The sequence below is a fragment of the Pieris napi genome, chromosome 7 (assembly GCF_905475465.1).
Source record: "Pieris napi chromosome 7, ilPieNapi1.2, whole genome shotgun sequence".
NCBI classification, from domain to species: Eukaryota; Metazoa; Arthropoda; class Insecta; order Lepidoptera; family Pieridae; genus Pieris; species Pieris napi.
In genome coordinates this window covers 3,078,421-3,094,179 of record NC_062240.1, presented here as the reverse complement: position 1 = coordinate 3,094,179, position 15,759 = coordinate 3,078,421, and the positions used below count along the sequence as shown (strand labels likewise).

Sequence of the window (15,759 nt, the reverse complement as noted above, 5' to 3'; positions counted from 1 at the left end):
GGACTAGGTATTGAGTGGAGTCGAACATTACTTTTTTATTTACAACTATTTAACATAATTTTAAATTTATCCGACTTTTCGGGTGCTTTACAGCGTGCGTGGTCACGGTGACTAAAGACAAAAGGTGTTGGATGTTAAATAGTTGGAAATTTATAATAATACATAAATTTAATCCGGTTAAAAAGTTTTTTTTTTAAATTAAAAAATAATTTGTTAGTAAATATATTTGTCAAAAACTACACACAAAAAAGTTCAAAAGTACATAAATTTATTTGTAAAAAAAAACACAAATAAATAACATCGACTCCACGTATTAGACGCGAGACTATTTGAAATGAGTGCACAATTTAGAATGTTGCGCTCATTTTTTGAGGACGTTTTTTAGACGTTGATTGTGCATCTTGGGTTTTTTATATATCAATGCGTAAGTCAAATAAACGTTTTTAACATATCGCAGTCACCAGTAGTACCATCTGGGGGCCCGTGGCAAATTCTTTTGATGGGGCCCTATCAGAAAAATCGTCACGTTGTACTCAGTTTAATTTTAATAAACTTCGATATTTTCAGCGTACTCAATTAAACTTTTTTTTTATTTTTATTTTATTTATTTTATTTATTTTATTTATTTTATTTATTTTATAATAACTCTTGGGCAGGGGCCCTCTTGGGTCGGGGGCTTGTGGAGTTTTGCCAGCCCTGCCACCACTATTGTTACGCCACTGCATCAGGCAGAAGGCACTGTCGTACAGCCGAATGTAACAATTTAATTAAGTAACACAAGCGCGAAATCCGAGCGTACTCTAAGCTCATTCTACCCCACAGAACCAAGAATAATTGAGGTAGGATACATGAGTGGGTCATACATACGTACAAAGCTATATGACAATCAATCAACAACAGGTCTTAGGTTCAATCCCCGGCTGTGCACCAATGGACTTTTATTCCCAAGACTTTCGATCATGAAAAAGATTTCGATCAAGATCATGAAAAAGATACAGAAATCTGAGACCCGGAACTAAAAAGGTTGCAGAGCTACTGATTTATTTTTATTTGCATGCCGAGCGTTGGCAAGCTTTTTTAAAAAAATTAAATTAGAAGGAGTCAAAGTTTTAACCTTTTACAAATCACACGCTAAAATTGTCACCACCTAAAATCTGACCAAGAAATACTCACGGCGCATGTAGTCCTCTTAAAGTCAGTGTAACACTATCTTGAGCATCACCATCGTATACGTCTAACTGCCCCACTTTGATGAGCCCCGCGCTTGCCCCACTTTGGCCATTGCCTCCATCTTGCCCCGAGTCCAAATCAGCGCGGAACTCGTAGAGGGGATACCGGAATCGCGGCTCCCACTCATTCACATTGTCTACCGTTATGTTTAATGATGCTGTATCGTTCTGTAAGTGTTGGTCTATATTAGGAACTAGATTTGTATTGATTTTTTGTGGATAGACATTTTTTGGACAACTTCCAGTCAGTCATGATTCATCGAAATTCCCAGGACCTAGCTTATTGGTGAGGAATGAAAAATCTGTTCGGTAGTGGTTTTGTTGTTGGTAGGTAGACTTCCTTTTATAAAATACTAGAGGATCCGACAGCCGTCCTATACTGCAGACTGCACGCGCGCAGTCACAGCAATGGTGTGGTGCGCCTCTTAAGGCTCGTATAAGGCGTGCGCGCACTTAATATTTATTATATATAACGCCACGCAATATTCGCCAGATGTGAACGCACCCTTAGTTACAACTCACGGCTGCGCACCAATTAATTTGTTTATGTCGCTCGTACGGAAAACATCGTAAGGAAACGTGCCTTGATTGTTATTGATGACGGAAAAATCGTCATTTCTGGCATTAAGAAAGTCTACTAATGAAAAAAAGGATCAAGAAACAGATCGTAATAGGCGAAGACCAAACGCCGTGTTTTTGCATTTATCATTTGCAAGTTGACTTAGAGTTGTTAAGAAATGACTTTTACCAAACTTCAATTAAAAAAAAAAATTTGGTGTCAAATTTTTGGGTTAAATTTCGGAGCTATGGAACGTAATTTAAAAAATATATTAACCTACCATAGGAGATATTTACTTTGGTACCATCCGACCAGAAACAAACAAGTCCAAAACTAAGCTAAAACATTTGCATAGTAAAATCCATTTGGATTTTTAGACATCACTCAATAAAATTACTGTTTACTATAAAGTGACTTACAGTAGCGCCATCTGTCACCATGACTTGGTAGTAGTAGGTGGCAGCAGTCTCGTAGTCCAAGGACTTTCGTAATAGCACTTCGCCTAAAGAGTTGATCGCGAACTTCTCCAAGAAACTGCGCTCTGATACGTAGAACTGGAGGGGACGCTGCAAATAGTTTAATATTGAAATACAACTAAAGCTTTAAAATTTATATTCGCGAAGCGCTTTTCTGCTGGATTACGAAAAAAAATCGCTCGTTTAAAGTATAAAATGTTATAAGCGTATGAACCACCGCCGAGCTCTCGAAATGAAGCTCGAAGTGGTAAATGTTCCATTTATTAGTCGATCGTATCGTTAGTGATGGTCAAACAAAATTATAAAGCGAAGCAAGCTCATGACCAACATCAGTCCGGCACAGTTGCGTAAATCTATCTCTAACAAAGTAATACTAACACGTTCGGTTTAACCAACCACATTAAAACGAAACGTTTGTAAGGAGCTGCAACCATTACAGCATGTTCCACATGACATCTTAAGTAATTAATAATAATAACATAAATTAAAAACAAAGACTTGTCCTCTATCAGCAGGAGGCATGGTGAAATAGGAGCACGCACTTACATTCTCGTGGGAACAACACGCAAACACATAGTCGAAATAGCTAATATCACCGCATACACGAATTCAAGTACGACCAGTCACCACAAGCAGCACCCGTTCACGAGTATGACGCATGGCCAGCCATCGGCCCCCTCGCCATATTTTAGGGAGATATAAACGTTATTTTATTTCAAGGGCTCAAACACGCCCAGCTACGCTACTGCTAGAAGAGGCTTTTATTAACAAAAGTAGAAAAACAATCGAGAATAATACTCACATCAGTATGCGGGGAAGTGTTAAGTGTGAGTACCAACGTTCCCACGGCCGCGTCCTCTGGCAGTCGTGCGACGTACTCTTTTCGCGTGAATTTGATCTCTTTCTGCTCAGCTGCAGCTGTGACTCCAGGTGTGACCATACTGGATCCGGGGGCAAGTTCAACTGCTGCAGAAGCCCCCCTCCCCACTCTTCGTCGCACTGATACAGTGGCTAACGCGTATCGGTCCGGGTTGTCCACTTGCATCGCCTACAATGTTGAAATTTGGTATATCTTGATAAAATTATGTGAAATAATATATTATGGTTATATGTTTCGGGGTTTTTCGCCAAAAGTTAGGTATTAGATTTTTGTAGGATCGTTAGAAATGAATATAATAATAAAACTATGCAATTATATATGTTTCTTTTTTAAGACAATTCACACCAATTGCCCTAGTCCCATGCTAAGCTGGTGAAGCTTGTGTTATGAGTACAAGGCAACGGATATACATACATATTATAGATAGATAGACATATAAATATGTACATATTTAAACACCCAAGACCTAAGCACAACACCAAACGCTCATAACATCGATTTTCGTCTCAGCCGGGGATCGAACCCGGGACCCATGGATTCGCAGTCAGGGGTATTAACCACTAGACCAATGAGTCGTCATGTTTAAAAGTAATAAATAAATTTAGAAATTTACAATGATGCAGGTATCAATTTGCCAATACTAAATTGATGATACATACATTACTAAAACTTTCGTATATGTTGGCAGATATATACGTAAGTTGTAGTATGATGAGCATAAAAAATAGCAAAGCCATACAAAAGGGTAGTTCTTCTCAATTTAAAGCCATTATTTGTGTCTTATTGCCTGTTACAAATAGTAATTGCTATAACATTTTAACAGGCTCAAATTTTTAAAGTAATTTAACGAAAACTATTTTTATGAACTATTAAAAACTTTAGTAACGTTTGAGTTTTTCTTTAAATATTAAATTTTAACTTCAGTTTTCTTTGATGTACTTATGTTTTCTGTTTCATAAATTTTGTTTATCAATGTTATCTGTTTTGGCTTGGTATATTTTGAAAATAACATAATCGATGACGTTTGTTCTTACTTGTCTAGCCTGTTAATTTAAATTTAGTTTCACTTTCTGGCATTCTCAAACACGAAACGAAACCTTTCAAACTGTCAATATGGTGTCAGCAAACCACAACTTTGATGGTTTTTTCCAAAGTTTAATGAAAAACAACAAGTAGATTGAAGGAGTGCAGTGACAATAATAATGTGAATTTAATTGTGACTGACTCACAAGCAATTTAATTTTAACGAAATATTTTTAATTTTACTCTATCGTACGAATGGCTTAAGCATTAGCCAGCCAGTTTATTAAACGTTGTAACAAACGCTACGCTACTATTAAAAGGCTAGGCTGTTCATTGAACGGCTTATTAAGCTATTTGGCTGCGACATATATTATAAAGAATATGTGTAACTGTAACGTTACTTATAATTAAGTAAATGTTACTTCTATATATCTATTATTTCAATAGGAATCCGTTTGATCCAATAATCTTTATTAAATAAATGTTTACGGAACGTATATAGAGCCAATAATCCGCTTAAAGCATTCTGCAATTGCAGCACAATTCTCAATGTTTATTATTTCAATACGATGTAGGCAAGTCAATCACCTCACGATACCAAGTTAATATAAATTTTCGCGTGATTTAGCTCCAAAGCGAACAGCCCGTTCTGGGATAATTGCTGTGTGAAGTACCATCACCAATGGTGGCGACTTGGGGTTATAGTGGGTGCAAAAGCGAGATTCACTTAACCCGCACTAAAGAGTTGCACTGCACGGAATGCCCCAAGTCAAAACAAAAAGATTCGATTGGACTCAATTTATACTATACCTTAGGCTGAGAGATGCCAGCGTAAACTAACTCTTATGTCATTGAAGTGTTTGTTTTTGACTGATAAAGGTGATTTATATATCTTTGAAACAAAGTTTTCAGCAGTTAGTTTGTTCCCTATGAAACCTACCTATAAGCTTTAATTAGTTAAGTAATTATGATTCATTAAGGGTAATATATAATAAATAAGAATTTTTTAAGTGCGTAAAATATATTTGAACTAAAGCCCGCTGAAGGTATATCGTCGCCCAAGCACACTCTCAACGTCAGAGATCCCGCGAGTGTGTTACCGGCTTTTTAAACGACTTCAAACAAATATGTTTACAGTTTGACATGTATTGGATAATGAGTGTGTTGATCTATTTATCAAAATAATGTATGTATGTTTACAAATTTCGCAAAACCTTATCAAAATCGGTACAGCATTTAAAGATGGGTAGCCATATATTTCTGGAGATGACGTCTATATAGACGTACCAACAACGTTGTCAGGAGTACCTTAAACTCCTTGACATACCTTGAGTACAACAGTAAGGGGCAGGTTTTCCAGCAGCAGAGCAGTGGCAGCGAGACGACCAGTGTCTCGGCTTACGCGCAGCCTCTCAGCACCAGGTCCAGAAGCGGAAAACACGAGAGGCGCGTTGATGCCTTCATCCTGATCCCATGCTTTGATTGGCCCTGGATTCGTCTCCAGTTCCGTCCCCTATAACCCCAGGTGTGTTTTGTTATTTATTTTAATTACACTTCGTTACAGCAATACAGAAATACAGTAGTACAATAAAGGAGGACAACTGGCTGTCTTATTGCTATCGAGCGATTTTTTCCAAGCAACCACGGTGAGAAAATGAAAAGGGCACATGAAAATGAAAAGGGCACATGAATAAGAAAAGGACACACGAAAAAGAAAAGGAAATATGAAAATGAAAAGGGCACATGAAAAAGAAAAGGACCAATGGAAAAGAAGAGGGCACATATAAACGAAAACATAAAAGTGCTCATGAAAAAGAAATGAGCACATTTAAAAATAAATGGGCACTTGAATAAGAAAACGGCACACGAATCACGATAATTTAATCAGTCAATGTCATTTAATCAGTTAGAAAAAACAGACAGGCAGAAAAAATATTGCCCATTGTATTATAATTATTACTCAGCAAAAGAACTTGGAAACCGTTAGATTACGCTAGGGTATACCAAGATGTTACAAAAATGTATACTCACGTCCTGAGCATCATCAGGTATCACAGCAACATAGTGCTCATGCTCAAACTTGGGGTTTTGGTCATCCGCGTCCAGCACTTCCACGTACAATGTGGTGTCGTTGTACCGCGGTGGGGTACCCGCGTCTCTGGCCCTCAAATTCAACGTCAGATTGTGAACACGCTCGTAGTCCAATGGCTTGGCGATGACCAGCGTACTATCCAATTCGTGAAGGAACTTTATGTACTCCTAAAATATTTTTATAATATATTATTTGGATTGTCTACCACAAAATGGAAGTAAGGTTTCAAGATGGAAGATGGACAAAACGAGTCATATTTAGAAAGGGTCAAGTGAAAGCGATGGGAGGACCTTCCCAAAAATTCTGGGTCACTGGCTCTAAGTGGCTTGTAAAAGGGGAAGGCCCTATACCCCTATATAATTGATTGTAGTCTTCTTTAATAAAAAAATGTTTTTTTTTCTAATTTAGGAAGGTAAAATCTTTTTGGTATACTTTAACAGAAAATATAAATGTTTACTAGAACAAATGTTTCCAGAATTTAATTAATTGCGGAGGCGCTTACGATATCTATGCGGGTATTCCGTAAATATAATGATGGAAGGTAGTCTATCAAAATTAATGTTAAACAATACTTTACTAATTACCTTATCATAAAATAATTGTATTTGTTTCATTATTTAATTATTTATTTATATTTACGTAACTGGGAAATTACAGGCTCCTGAAATACAATTCTAACAGCAGGAGCATGGGATACGTGTTTGTTATCTGTTTTTGGCAATAAATAAACTTATTATGAATAAATACTTTTTATATATGGAGAAAGGATATGTCACATGAGATTACAAAAAATGTTTTATCTTATTATATGAGCACTGTGAAGAGTTTTAAGCGTCTATATTTAATGCAAGTTAAATTATTTTTGAAGTTATACTTCTTTTGGCGCGTTAGGGAAAAATTATGAGGGTAAAATTTACGATGCGCGCGAACACCGTCACAAAAACCCGACACCCTGAAGTTAGCTATAGTCAACATTTCAAAATAAAAAATGTCAATTTCTTTTTATTATGTAGAAATAATCTTGTTGTGATATTTAAATAAACTTTATTTAACTAGATAATGCGTTATAATAAAACTTTCAATTTATTAAATACCTTTTTTCTATTAGTGTATTTTTTCTACAAACATAGAATAAGGCGAAACATAAAATATTTATCTTGTTACGTTAAAGAAGTATAACTACTAACGCGTGTACATAAGTACACACACATGTTTTTTAGTTAATGAATCTGAATTACAGAGTGAGGTCCCGGCAGCACAGAGTAATGGACGGTTGCATGTGGTCCTGGTTGGTCCGGGTCTGTGGCAGTAGCGGCCGCAACTCGGGCACCAACAGCGCTGAGCTCAGACACACGAGCGCGATAGGGAGCTCCCGACCACACTGGCGCGTTATCATTCACATCCCATACCCGTACTGATACAGGTATCACGAAACTCTGTAAAGATACCAGCGTAAGGATTTCTAGTCTGATGAGTCAAAGGATAACGTGGCTCGTTTGATAGTGATTGGTTCATCTGAGCCACTAGTTCCAGGAGTTTTTGAGTTTGTTCGCTACATTAATATGGATACTTTCTTTTGCGAAGTAGCGAACTGTGGAATCGACTCCCGGTGGGGGTCTACAACCTGCAATTGTTTAAGAAAGAGTATACTCCTCCACCAAAGGCTGGCAACGCACCCACTAAAATGGGTGTCTATGGGCTGTGATGACTGCTGGAGGAGGAGGATCAGGAGGCTGATCACCTACTTTCCTATTAGATTGACAAATGATTATGAAACTTATACAGAAATCTGAAGCCCATAAAGGTTGTAGCGCCACTGATTTATTTTTATAGCTTTTATTAAGCGAAATTTATATATCATAACTTAGTGTTTTCGTTACTTTTCTTGTTACTTAATCTTTTATAATGAATCCATGAAATGTAAAAATTGCAATTCATTGCAAAAAGGCGCTTGCTCTGTACTCACAGGATCAGCTGTGTGCCGCCTGTCACAGCGCACGTTGACGTATACGCTGGAGGGACCCAACTTTTCCTCCCGATCCAGAACTCTGAGCAGCGTGATGTTCTTGGTCCCAGGAGCGATACCCACCGCTGCCCCGCGTTCTTGCAACTTAAGGGATATATTCCCGGACTCGTCTTCCGGGTCTCCATTTACGCTTAATGTGCCTGCCAAAATATACTTAATTTAAATTTAAATAAATAATTATGTTTTTTTTTTCATTTTGTGGTACAGAAACAGAAAATAGATTGATTGTAAACCTGAAGTCCAATTACATCTCTACACAGCATTTTAGTGGCATCTTCAGAGCTATATATATATATATATATATATATATATATATATAATGTATGTAATAGTTAATATAGTAAAAGATGGATAGCTTAATTAATAGCGGTTTCCATTGCCCTCAAACTTTATATTCTAAACAATAAATTTTTAAACGTAGACAAGAAAAGCGTACTAATTTTTAAAATGCTGGCAACGCACTTGCGGTATCACTTACCATCAGGTGGGTTTGTTTAAAGGTTGTTGTATAAAAAATACGTTGTACTAATGTTAGCTCTTTTCTTTCTTGTCCGAATAATAAATTAACAAAAGTTTAAAATGTTACCTATTATACTACCAACGGGTGTATCTTCGCCGATGAAGAAGCTCTCTACAGCACCGCCATTCATCAAGTAACATCGACTGTCCTGGATAGCTGAAAAATCAAAAATGCCAAATACTTATCAAGAAGATTTTACATTTTGATCGCGCTACGCGGTGACCACTCATCGCGGAGTTGTTTCTGGTGCCTTTCTAAATTCTTATAATCTTTGAATTTTTTTCTGTGGATCATGTTCCTTGACTGTCAATTGTTAATATAAAATAATCAGAGGTACGTAATCCGTCATTTTTAAATGTCCTTTAGCAATGTAATAAATATTTAGTGAATTTAAAGCAGTATCAAATGTTATTTGGATGGAATTACCACATTGCCATAACAACCTAGATATTTAAGTCAAAATATTGCAATCAATAAAAATTAGCGCCGCCTTTGAAATAAAAGAACAATACATTGCAGTCACGATATGAATTAGTTAATTGACCAACGGCTGTCGGCTGGACAAAGTCGGTAGTTAGCGTAACGCTAAGGAGGTCAACGATTTCCTATGAATGGTTAGGGTTTGAACTGTATTCAGGTCATTACAATAACATTCTATAATCATTCCTTCCCATTCAAAAAATAAGCTACATAATACATATCCTCATGGATCTCTATAAATATAATCTATATTTCAATTTCATACAAGTGCCTCGGTTACCCAGGGTTTAGTCATATACTTCAGAATCTTATGGTCAACCGAATTTGTTAGGGAGTGATTCCCATACTTGCCAGTAAGATAATTCTGATGAAAAAGCAGTGTTTTTGACTGGAGACTTTTGGCAAAGATAGAAACATCTGGATAGGGTTGGAAGAGACCCAAGATGGATATAGTAAGTATATCTAAAGGCGACTAACATTTAGCTATAAGTAAATCCTAACAACACTACTATCAACATTTGAAATGGATCTTAAGGACATTAAAATAAAAAAAGAATTTAATATTATTAAGAAGACTCTAAGAAACAGACAAAATCAACTTATACTGTTCACACATAACCACGGACATAACATCTTGAAAAAGATGTCAATTGCAACTTTCTACAATCAGTGCCTTTATTTATCTTAATGTAAAAACTTAATTAGGTAGTAAAAAGAGCATGTCATAGCTTGATGAAATAAAAGTCATAATGTGCGTGATTGTATGTAGAGCGTAAAAATGATAATTGTGCAAAAAACTACGTGTGTCTAATTGACAAATTGTGACCGAGTGAAAAATGGGAATTGCGTGCTATCGATATCTTTAGAACTGTTTCATTGATACGTAAAGTGGAGATAAATGTGTGGCATTGATCAAAATGCAGTTAGGATACCGTTCTTACTTGTTTTGTGTACGAGCATATGAAAGGATATTTTTGTAGTAAAATTTATCACAGTTCATAACTGTGATACATTTTCTGGATTTTGGGCTCGAGTCATTAATGATACTTCTCTGCCTCTCTCTAAATATATCTTAATTCGTAAGTAGTGGCATAATTATTTACGCGTAGAACAATCCTAAGTTTATTTTTCTTAAGCCGATTCCGTCAAAGGCAGACCGACCAGTCACCAGACAATTCCACTTACTCGCTCGCCCCTTAACCAAACCTCGCTTGCAACCAGAGTTATTTAAATATTGTTTGAATCGAAATAATTTGTAAAATGTAATCACTTTAACCAAACCTTGCCTGCAACCACTTTTATTTCATCTTCCCATCTTGTACTATCCGCCTTTTTCGTAATATTATCGAACAATGAGTAATTAAAATATTCTTTGAATCGAAATAATTTTTAAAATGTAATAACTTTTTATTCTTAATGAATTAAACGTTAAGCCTCATTGAATTCGATCAGTTTGCTATTAAGTTTGTAAAACAAATCATTATATTCCTATCTAAATAACGTTCATAACCAAAACATAATTGTCTTGAGATGCGTCATGCGAAACCGTACCACTTTCATTTCATCACTTTCCCGTGATCTATGTCTGACCCTTGACCATTTAGATTACCTCTATAATTTAGACAATTGTCTTTAGATGTCTATAGTTTTATATCTACAGTAAACTATTTAATAATTATCTGCTTTATGAGTAGTGTAAAATATTGATTCGCTACCTCTAGATTTCCTCATTTATAGTTCAACGAACTAATTACAGATTAATGCGTGAAATAACTACTTACAGTAGCAGATTAAAGTGCGATTACGGCAAAATTATAATATTTTAAGTGGAAAGTGACCATGCTTAGGCAAAGCTTAAGTAACAAACAAGTCGAAGCGCGAACTAAGTCTTCAATTAAAATCCTACATTATGACTGAAGACTTAGTTTGCACATTCTTTGAGGGTAATATTTTAAGTCAAGACTATAAATATTAACGCATTGGATTTGTCATATAGAAGTCGTACTTAGTGCTAATCTTGACTATGAATCTTACCCTACATTTAAGCCAAAGAACTATCATAGTAAACTTTTACCTAGAACTAACATAGGTACTACAATTAAGATGTGCATTTTGTATAGAATCTATGAATTTTTTAGTTTTATACTAAATTCACTCACCCTTAGATCGGATAGAGAGCGCAATAGCCGCAAGTGAAGGCATATTTCTTCCGTCCTTGTCAGCTATTATAAGAAATATACTCATTACCATAGAGTATTAGCCTAGAGATTACGCATGCGATTTTTAACACTGAGGCGATACGTTTGGACGTTTCGGTTTTGGTTCTTTTTACCAATCGTAAATGCATTCTATATAGCAATACTAAGATCGGAAAATTAAAGTGTCATATAAAATCCAAGGCTCATATTCAGCCATTCATACCCATAAAGGGACAAGCGCCGCTGGACAAGTCATTAGTAATGAATAATAATTTTAGTTAATTGTATATTGATTGCAAACATTTTCATGGCAGGTGCGCAAAGACAAGCGAGGTGTACAGGAAGTCGGTATCGCAATAAATCCCCCACGACGCTTCCGGTTTATTTCAAAACTTACTGGAAAACTATTTTAATTAATTGTTATTTTAAATATTTTTTACGTGTTGGTAAATAATTATTCTTTAAGGTCATTAGTGTATAGTAAAGCACGTGATTTACGAAAAACTTGGAGGACCCGAGATTCAATGTATAGGTTTTACGAATGAGCTGATACAAAGGGTCGTTCAAAGGATTACCCCAAAGGTTTTCAAACAAATAACTTGACTTGAAACAAATAAATTACTTAACTTGATACCAGTATTCAATTGAATACTGGTATCAAGTTAAGTAATTTTAAAAATAATTAAAAAAACTAATATAATATTTACTGTTTTAATTAAAATCAAATTTTTACTGTTCTATGTACCTATAACTTATTAAAAAACATAAAAACGAAAATGTTTTAGTTATAAAAAAGTTATACACAAATAAAAATATTATAGTATAACATGCAAATCAAAAACTAATATTGTATTACACTTCATTTATTTCTCCATATTACTGATTTAATTAGATTTGTCCTTCTTTCTCAGGTAAAATAATTATAATTAGGACAGCATTTTCTAAGTGCCTTTAAGTACTAACTTTATTAATTTATTATACTTAATTATAATGATTTATGATTGATTTCTACTTCCGACTCTTATACCCATTACGATGTATTGAACAATTTCAATGAAAGTTAATGCGCTCCTACATTTCTATAGCTGATTACTGCAAAAAGTTAGTTCAATTTATATTAAAAGCTTTTACATTATATCACTCTACTATTATATGTACTATATAGAGGAATTAAAATGCTTTCAAGCCAATTGAAAATATGGAATTATAGTACCACTATGATACTGACGCAAGTAAAAGACAGCCAACAAAACATAACTTGTAAAAAAAACAAGTCTAAGGTTATGTACGTAATAATATATATGTATTTTAGTTAATAATTTGAAGCGTAACCCAAATGTTAACAATGATCTTAAACTTGTAGCCAATAAATTGTAAAAGTTTTGATAGTAATAAGTGATTTTAATCGTTTTAATTTTTCATACACTCAAAATTTGTAATATAACATTCTCGGAAACGAGAATGTCCAATAGCTCGACTACATTCTTTATAGGTAACAGATATGTCACTTAGATTAAGAACACATAAATAATTCAAGTTAGTTTTTTGTTAGTCTAGCGTCGCAACTATAAACCCCTAATTGTATGTTACTTATAAAACGATTACAGTCTGTTGACACGTTCAAACAAAGTGTTACATTTATTTGAACATCCGCCACCAAACTTAACTCTCGCAACTCAGATTTTCTTCAAAATTTGTGAGATCTATGTAATACTACAATACAAGTCGGTTAATTTATTCAGTTCCTCACCTTCTTTCCTTCTTCCTTCTGTCTTAAGTTATTACGTAATTGAGTAAATACATAATTCAGGCTTCTAATTTTATCCACAAAGAAGTTATAGGGGTCGAAAATGGCTTGAACTGCTTCGAGAAAACGATGGTACGGCCGTGCCGCTTTCTTACTTGGCGGGCGCACTGCCTTGCCTCCAGATTATTATAGTAAATGGGTATAAAATTAGCTTTTTTTGCTCTAGAGAATAAAAAACAGTTTGGTCAAAGTACCAAGTCATTATTCAGTAAGAGCTCAATAAGAGCAGTGTTGGCCTAGTGGCTTCGGCGTGCGACTCTCATACCTGAGGTCGTAGTTTCGATCCCCGGATCCCCGGCGCACCAATGGACTTTCTTTCTATGTGCGCATTTAACATTTGCTCGAACGGTGAAGGAAAATATCGTGAGGAAACCGACATGTCTTAGACCCAAAAAGACGAAGGCGTGTGTGTGGCACTGGAGGCTAAACACCTACTTGCCTATCAGATTCAAAAATGATCATGAAACAGATTCAGAAATCTGAGGCCAAGACCTAAAGAGGTTGTAGCGCCACTGATTATTATTATTACCAAGTCATTGTTCAGAAGTACGACATCTTTTGGATCTAGACATAATCGCCAATCTTCTAAAGAAGACTATAAAAGAATAAACGATAGAACGAATACTATAAATGTAAAAGTGTAAACATTTAATCTTTGATTTCTTGCTTATTAAGGGTTGTAGGTAAATGGTCACTAATCGTTGGTCGCTGGGGTCGTCTGTGACGCGTGATTCCGCTTCCTTTGACCGGCTACCTGCTACCGTACTATTGTTTCTTAAAGGCTCAATGTTTACTACCTTTGTTACATTGAAACCATCCTATATACTGAATAGCTTTGTTTTTTTCTGCTATTGCGTTGTATTGAATTAAATCACTATTTTCAATTTATTTAAATTTCCAATAAAAACTGTTCTTAGCTGGGTCTTGTATTTTTAGAAATTAAAAATTGTCACTTGATTGTCATATATTTATGATTGACTTGATTAATAACTGTAGTATGAGTTCCGGTCTCTTTGGTCTGTTTTGAAATATATAGGTGAGACGAATTGTACCGAGTCATCTAGTAAACAATAAAATTATAATTCAGATATTGCAATTGCGTAATTTGCATCGATGGTAAACGAATCTGCCTGAGTCGTTCAAACAGAAATGTTCCAACAGGACTTCATGGATGTTCACGTTCGTGACCAATCTAGTAACGGACGCAGTCAAATGCGATTACTAATTACAAGATATAAGTATTTTTATTTTCGTAGTTAAATAATTCGGGTAACAATTTTATTATACATTTAGAGAATTTGTTACAGCCCTGCGATTCTGTAACTCACTTCACGAACTCACACAGCGGTTTTCGCATCGGCGGTCGCTCTCAAATCAGTCGTGAAGCAGTCATTTTATGATTTGGCATTCTGAAAAGGTGGGAGCTTGTTGCTTTATTGTTTATCAGAATGCCAAATCATAAAATGACTGCTTCACGACTGATTTGAGAGCGACCGCCGATGCGAAAACCGCTGTGTGAGTTCGTGAAGTTCGTGAAGATTCTGAGTAACAGAATCGCAGGGCTGTTGTCCAAAACGAGAATCACAATAATTATGCACAATATTTCATGAAAAACCAACAAGAAATATTTGAAAAGTGATAGTTTATCGTATTTACAATATTTCTTAAGATAAAATAAATAAAAAATAAATTAGTGGCGCTACAACATCTTTAGGTCTTGGCCTCAGATTTCTGAATCTATTTCATGATAATTTTTGAATCTAATAGGCAAGTCGGTGATCAGCCTCCAGTGCCTGACACACGCCAACGACTTTTTGGGTCTAAGACATGTTGGTTTCCTGACGATGTTTTCCTTCACCGTTCGAGCATATTGTTAAGTATGTTCTTGACAAAGGAGTAATAATAAAAAACAAATAAAACGAGTGCCAGCTTTGAACACTAAGAATGATAAGGAGGATCCCTAAGTAACTGGATAAGTTCTTGCACACTTTTAAACAGATGAAGCAATTTTAAAGCAACGGTAATAAACAGAGTGTTACGGGGACTTGCGGAACGGATCTCTGAAGACGAGCTATGTTGCGTCATCGATCACTGACATCGTTAGGTCATAGCGAAACTAGAATAAAGTCCAATTATGCTGAATCCCGTTATTAAATTCTAATTTTACGTTAATATTTTATGGGGCAATAATAAATTGGTTAAAGACGAAGAAAAGAGTAAATATAGACCGTATAATACATATATATATGTTAAAATTAAGAAATATCAAATAAATATGATTTTTTTTTCATTTGTTTTATGTCGCTGTATTTGTTGTGTGTGTATTGTTAGTGTGTGTAAATAAATGTTTATCGAACGATAATTTTTTTACAATTTGTGGAGTTTCAACATGTACGTAAGCCCTAAAGCCACGAATACTAAATGTCTATATATTTTTTATGATGATTAGCTATTTTAAAAGAGTACCGA

At 35.2% G+C, this 15,759-nt stretch overlaps 1 protein-coding gene across 3 annotated transcripts in view; it reads right to left on the bottom strand.

Annotated features, from left to right (window-relative positions):
* LOC125051183 (protocadherin-16) overlaps window positions 1–15,759 on the bottom strand; it is a 30,771-nt gene that overhangs the window by 3,563 nt on the left and 11,449 nt on the right. For 2 of the 3 annotated variants that reach the window (XM_047651368.1, XM_047651369.1), the window contains exons 3-11: window positions 11,445–11,507; window positions 8,872–8,961; window positions 8,226–8,425; window positions 7,498–7,695; window positions 6,199–6,426; window positions 5,495–5,680; window positions 3,067–3,312; window positions 2,208–2,354; window positions 1,174–1,397 (exon numbers count right to left, since the gene is read on the bottom strand). In XM_047651368.1, the coding sequence (XP_047507324.1) occupies window positions 1,174–1,397; window positions 2,208–2,354; window positions 3,067–3,312; window positions 5,495–5,680; window positions 6,199–6,426; window positions 7,498–7,695; window positions 8,226–8,425; window positions 8,872–8,961; window positions 11,445–11,507 (1,582 nt within the window). The remainder of the gene's footprint in view (window positions 1–1,173; window positions 1,398–2,207; window positions 2,355–3,066; window positions 3,313–5,494; window positions 5,681–6,198; window positions 6,427–7,497; window positions 7,696–8,225; window positions 8,426–8,871; window positions 8,962–11,444; window positions 11,508–15,759) is intronic. The other variant, XM_047651370.1, reaches the window with a different exon arrangement.